General features: G+C 48.1%; 1 protein-coding gene across 1 annotated transcript; it reads right to left on the bottom strand.

The window, feature by feature from the left end:
- Window positions 1-1,434: 1,434 nt before the first annotated feature.
- On the bottom strand, window positions 1,435-1,800 carry LOC102853169 (cytochrome c oxidase protein 20 homolog). The gene has a single exon (XM_006901108.1). It carries the CDS (start codon window positions 1,798-1,800, stop codon window positions 1,435-1,437), a length of 366 nt encoding a protein of 121 aa, XP_006901170.1.
- Between the last annotated feature and the right edge of the window lie 4,422 nt (window positions 1,801-6,222).

Here is a 6,222-nt window from a genome sequence, read left to right as displayed (position 1 = left end):
AGGTAGATTGATTCAGTGACTGGGATAATTGGGATGGGAGTGTCAGAGACAGTGCGATTGGCACAGGACAGAGCGGAGTTTAGGGCTATTGTACATAGGGTCACTATGAGTCGCAGGCGACTTGATGGCACATAACAACAACAACAACTAATAATTCTCACCCAAGAGAATGAAAATACAGCTCTACTTTCAGTACAGTGAATCGCTCTCCAAGGCCCACATAGGCACAGTCTCTGGAACTCCCACAAAATGAATAGTTAGGGTTATGCAAATGAGGCATTTCTGGTCCACAAAAGGGATCAAATGGGAAACTAAACTTGTTAATAATATAAATACGTGCATGGCAGCCTTGCATGGGTTGGGATGTGTAGTAAGAGCCAATTCCAGGGCAGAGGGGGACACTCTATGACTATCACGAAAGAGATGGCAGGAGCGGATGGTGTTCTCTGCTCACAATTTTCCTGTGCTGGGAGTCTCCTAGACTCAGGAGAGAGAAAACTACAACACAGGAGAAAAGATCAGTAATGGTAGCAGCAATACCAGCCGACTGGCCGAAGACCACAGGGCATCAGCGAAAGGCTGCCCAGTGGGCTTTCCAGAGGGAGAAAGCTGAACACCACCTAGAAGGTGGTGCTTGCTGGGCACTAAGCAGTAAAGCTTATGAGCTCTGTAACATTGGTCCCAGCAGAGCCAGGCAGCCAAGAAACCAGATGGGCTGCAGGTCAAGAGATAAGGGCCAGGGAGAAGCCGGCTACAGGTCCAGCCGAGAAAAAAAGACTTTGCTGTCAAAAAATTGTACTCAGAGTCTTTTTCTCTCCTGAACTGTAACTTTCCTTCCCTTGTTGTTGGGTACCATTGAGCCAGAACTGCCCCATACCTGACCCTCCAGTGGGTTTTCAGAGGCAGTTAACTGAACTGAGAGAGGAGACTGCCCATCCTTCTCCCGCGGATTCAAACCCGTGCCTTCGGGATTGCAGCGCAGCTTCTTGCCATTAGGCCACCAAAACGTCCTTCCTAAGGAATAATTTTGGTATCTCCTGTAAATTCTGTGTGCCCACAACAACAGATTACTAGACCTTGCAGAGAACTAGAAGGTGCTGAGAGAGACATTAGTGTCAGAACTGGAACAAGGCTGACAGTGGAGGCATATCTGACCTGGTGATTCTCTAGCTGGTGAAGTCAGAAGTCAGAAGCCTCCCTGGCTAAGGCATTTTTTTTTTAGATTTTACAGTTTTATTCTTAGCGCACACTACCAGTAAATTAAATTTACTTTCTCAGAAAGTGAGGCACGTAACACGTACAGGGCCACCAGAATAACTGACAGGTAGTGATAGAAGTGAAGATGGCTTCATTTCCTTTGTGCATAATTAGGTGATTTGTGCACTTGATCTCGGCTCTGTCCGTTGGTCTGAGAGCTGTATTGATGGTCTCTGCTTATGGCTGCTCAGCTGTTGTGCTGTTCTTGGTTTTCCTTTCAGGATCAAGGTGGGTGCTTTCATATAAAATCTTATTTTTAATACCTTCTCTGGTAATTCTTTCCTGGATTCTTAGTTTTGCACAATTATACCTACAATGGAACCAGTATCCTAAAGTCACCAAAATAAATCCTCCTATTCCAACATCACATGATCTTATAATTTTGCTCGTTAATAAAAAGTGTCCAAGGCCAGCCACAACAGATCCTAACGAACCATACAGTATTGAGTCACGTGCACAGGGAATGTTCTGGACGTCTAAAATTCCTAGAAGCTTGAAGGACTTCCTGTTCCCGGACTCGCCGGCTTCCCACTCCGCGGCCATCACTACGACCACGCGGCTGCGGGCGCCTTGGCTAAGGCATTTTTATAACTGGTGGCAGAAACAGGATTCACAGCAATGGTTCTAGGCTCATAAAAGCATGAACTTGTAAGAGACAGAATGGAGAGTAACATTTTGTATTCTTCTTCAGTAACTTTCATTATAAACAGTGGATGAATGGACTGTGAATGGTGTTATGCTATAATTAAAGGGGGAAAGCTGTCTTCGGAATAGCCTGGGGCAAAAGCAAAGGTGGAGGGAGGGAGAGAGAGAACGAATTTACATAAATGAAACACATTTTTTTAAAAAAAGAGAGCAAAACACCCTAAACCAACTAAATAAGATGATTCCTAGAAGAGCAAGGTCTACTCCTTACTCCTCTGTTTCATTTTTGGATTTTGAGCAAGTGTTTTGCAGTTGTGTGTACTGGAGCAAGGAGGGTCAATATTTTTCAGAACTCCCAAAACTGAAAGGCAAAGTGAGCCTGGTGTGCCTGCTTGAGGGGGTCACTTGGGGCCCAAAGATGAGTGGAAGGAAGTGTGGAAGATGAACCACTGAAGAAATAGGCTATATTTGCAACATGTCCCACTGACACCTGCCGACCTAGATTATATGTCCGCAGAAAGAGAGGCAGACAGGACTGGCTGGTGTGAAGCCAAGAAGTTGTTTGGATTCTGAAGCTCACAGGCTGTAAACATTATCCTAGGCTGTAGGCACAAGGGAGATCTGAAGGGCAGGGTGTGTGGTCTTCAGAGTCCATGACTGGCATCCAGCGACCTAGTTAGCATGGTTAAAATCAAACTGCCTAAACAAATTATTTTTTACATCCTGAGCTGGTGTACATTCCTATAATTTAACAGATACAAGCAATCAAAGTTCCAACTGAAACTAAAAATTCTTTAGACCAAGGCATACGTTTGTCTTCCTAGAGACCCTGCTCATCTTCTGCCTCCTTAAAGTCCTGGGTTCCCCCAAGAAGGGAGACTGCTCTCTCTACTAAGCAACTCAGACTGGCCACTGACTGACTAGGGATTCGCCATGGCTGTGCATAATGAAGCCATCAGAACATCTACCAGGAAAAACAAGCCCAAGTCACAAAGGAATGTGTTTGCCAGTCTCTAATGTGGCCTGTACTCAGTTCTCCAGGATCCATGCACTGAGGGCCGAAGAAGCTGCAGAGTTTAGGTATAGAGGCAAAAAGGAAACCTCTGTCACGGCCTTTACTAAGAAAGTCATTAAGCCCCTCAAATGCAGGGTATATAAAAGACTTAGTTTATTTGAAATGAAAGCAGACTAAATGCATGAGATGTTGAAGGGAAAAGTTTTAAGACCAAAACCTTATAATTTTTAAGGTCCCAATCTATTTTCCAGGGTTCACTTCTTTTTAGAGATATACATTCTCAACTCATTGTCCTCAGGTCAGGACCAACTTGTAGCTGACCCTCTAGGGGGTTTCTGAGGCTATAAATCACACAGGAGGAGACTGCCCATCTTTCCTAACAGAGCCGCTAGTGGGCTCCAATTGGTAGAGACGTGCAGCCTTTGAGAGATGCTGCTACCACAACTCCCTACAAGACTAGGCCATCAGAGCTCCCCACACAACCACTACGGTGCCCAATCCAATTCGAGCTCCCCACACAACCACTACGGTGCCCAATCCAACTTGAGCTCCCCACACAACCACTATGGTGCCAAATCCAACTAGAGCTCCCCACACAACCACTGTGCCCATGGTCTCCTCAATTGCTTGCTGTGCATCTGAAAGCTGAACAGTGAGAGAAGAAAACAGAAGAATTGATCTTTGAATTGTGGTTCTGGAGAAGTTTGCTGAATATCCTACAGACTGCCAAAAGAGCAAACAGGTTTGTTCTGGAAAAAGTACAATCAGGGTGTTCCTTCGAGGTAGGGATGGTGAAACTCTGTCTCACAAACTTTGGGCATGTTTATCAGGAAGGAACCATCCTTAGAGAATCAGGCTTGGAAGGGTAGAAGGTTCAGCGCTAGAGAGGAAGACTCTCGCTTACATAGACTGACATAGTCTGACAGCAGACAAAGACTGTGGCAACGGGGTCATGTGTATCAGAGATGGTGAGGTTTGCCCAGCACAGCACAAAGTTCTGAGCTAATGTTCATAGGGTTGTTATCAGCCGTGAGTGGAAAGACATAACAACATCACTAAAGGAGGAAGTTCTGGTGGCCTAGTGGTAAGGAGCTGCACTGCCAACCCAAATGCACGTGGTTCGAATCCCTCAGCTGCTCCATGACATTTACAGCCTCTGAAAACCTGTTCTTATTGGATGGTAGATAGCAACATAACTAAAGGAAGCAGTCCTGGTGGTGATCACAACATCCAGCTGCCACTCAAAACGACTCTCTTCAAACTGACCAGCCACTTCAACTGCTTCCACAAGGACTGACAGCTGGGCTATGTGAGCTGGAATCTGGACAGGTCTGGTTTGAAGTTTACCGCTGAAGAGGGCACACCACAAAGCTTAAAATCACTGGTTCAGGGAAGAGACTGCTTGGGCTCAATTCTAATCCCATCTCTTTACAACTGAGTCACTTTGACAAATTCTCTTAGAGACCTGGCAATCAGAGTGTTAAAATGTCATTCTTAGAACTCATTTCCCGGTATCTATCTCTCCTACACCTCATTCTGTTCATTCAGCAGCTATCTGATCATTCTGCAAGAATTTAGAGCGTGAAGGAAACTCGATTCACATACCGACACAAGAGAGGCTTTCCAGGAGTCTAACTCGCAGGAGTGCAGCCGGGCTCCTTCCCTGGGCGTCCAGCCTGCGCTGACAGCGGGGCTTCTGTCCCTGCTAAACCCCGCGGCCGTCCCCGACGCGAGCTCGGACCAGATCATCCGAAGTCCTGGGGACCGCGGGCCCTGGCTCCGCCCTCATCGCCGTCCCCTCATCCCGGTGCTTCGCGGGGCAAAGACGTCTGCGAGGGAATAACGGCGCTAAGCAGCCCAAACCGACCCCCTGAGCATGCGCCGCCGCTCCTCGAACCTGTCACCCCCTCACTGATCACACCCCGACCTGGCAGTTACTACCTTTACCGCTAAGTTCGCACGGACGGTAACCAGCGATGTAACACAGCAATGAAGCAGTAGCAAACCTGTTGGTAGACAAGTGTACAAGGAACGTGGAGGGGATCCGAACTGCAGTGCCCTCCACTGACGGCTCAGTCGCGGGACGACCCCACACTCAGGGGGCCGCGAGGGCGGGGAGCTGACTCACCAGACGGACCCCCAAGATGGAGCCAGCGCGGCGACCCCCGGGCGGAAGTGACTGGCGACGCGCGGCGCGTGGACTACAATTCCCAGAAGCCCCCGGGAAAGTGAGCGCCTCGCGCCGCGCTACTACGGCCGCGTTCTGCACGAAGGAGCGTGTGCCGGGGGCTCCAGAGAGCGGCTCCTCGGACAGCAAAGTGCTGTTGTGTACCATCGAGTCCAACCCGACCCGCAGCTGACCCTCTGGCAGATTATCAGAAGCGGTTAATCGCACGAGAGGAGGTTGCCCATCCTTCTGCCGCGGAGCAGCTGGTGTGTTCGAACCTTGTGCCTTCGAGATTGCATAGCAGCTTCTTGCCATTAGGCCAATCACATTTTAATGTACTGTTGTTAGGTGCTGTCCAGTCGTATATACGACTCATAGCAACCCTATGAACGAAAGGCCTGAGCACTGTTCATAGAGTTTTCGGAGGCAAGCCATTTCGGAAGTGGATGCTGCTCCTTCTTCCAGGCTTGTTTTAGTTAGGAAGTTCGACCAACACTGTCCACCATGGGTACCCATTACCATGTTTGGCACATCACTGTCACAGTCTTCAGCATCACAGCAACCACGAGTTACCTCTGTACAGCAACGCACAGACCAGTGCTACAGCACCTAGAAGAATGTTTGACAGAAAGACAATTTGAACCCGGCCAAGGGCCACAGGCCTGAGGGCCCTTTGGGGATTAACGCAGCCTCCTGCCTTAAACCCTAGGCCAAGCCTGGCTTGTCTCGCTCCTGGAAGCTGAGCAAACCTGCACGGCAAACACAAGCCAGGAAAAGCAAACCTCCACATATCAGGGTTCCCAGAGTATAATTCCAAGGATCCTTTAATGGGAGTCCCTGCCATTTGGCACCTGAAGTCTATTTTATTTTCAGTGTTGATGGTGGAAGCCCTTTCTGTGACATCCTATTACTCTGTTGCCTTGTTGTTGACCTTTTACACAAACAAATAGCAGCAAGTGCATGGAGTTAGTCTTAATGAGAATAAAGAGCAAACAGATTACCTTTGCTGATAGAATTATACCCAGCTATTCCTTTTTTTTTTAAGTGAAAGATACTCTCTAAGAAGTATCCTGGCATACACCTGGGACATGTTTGTTAGGAGGCGCTGGGGAAAACGCGTGCTAGAAAAAGAACAGAG

This window comes from Elephantulus edwardii, unplaced genomic scaffold (assembly GCF_000299155.1).
Source record: "Elephantulus edwardii isolate Elephantulus edwardi_28Jun2011 unplaced genomic scaffold, EleEdw1.0 scaffold00308, whole genome shotgun sequence".
NCBI classification, from domain to species: Eukaryota; Metazoa; Chordata; class Mammalia; order Macroscelidea; family Macroscelididae; genus Elephantulus; species Elephantulus edwardii.
Note: the sequence above shows the minus strand (reverse complement) of the source record. Positions and strands in the feature narration are given on the sequence as shown.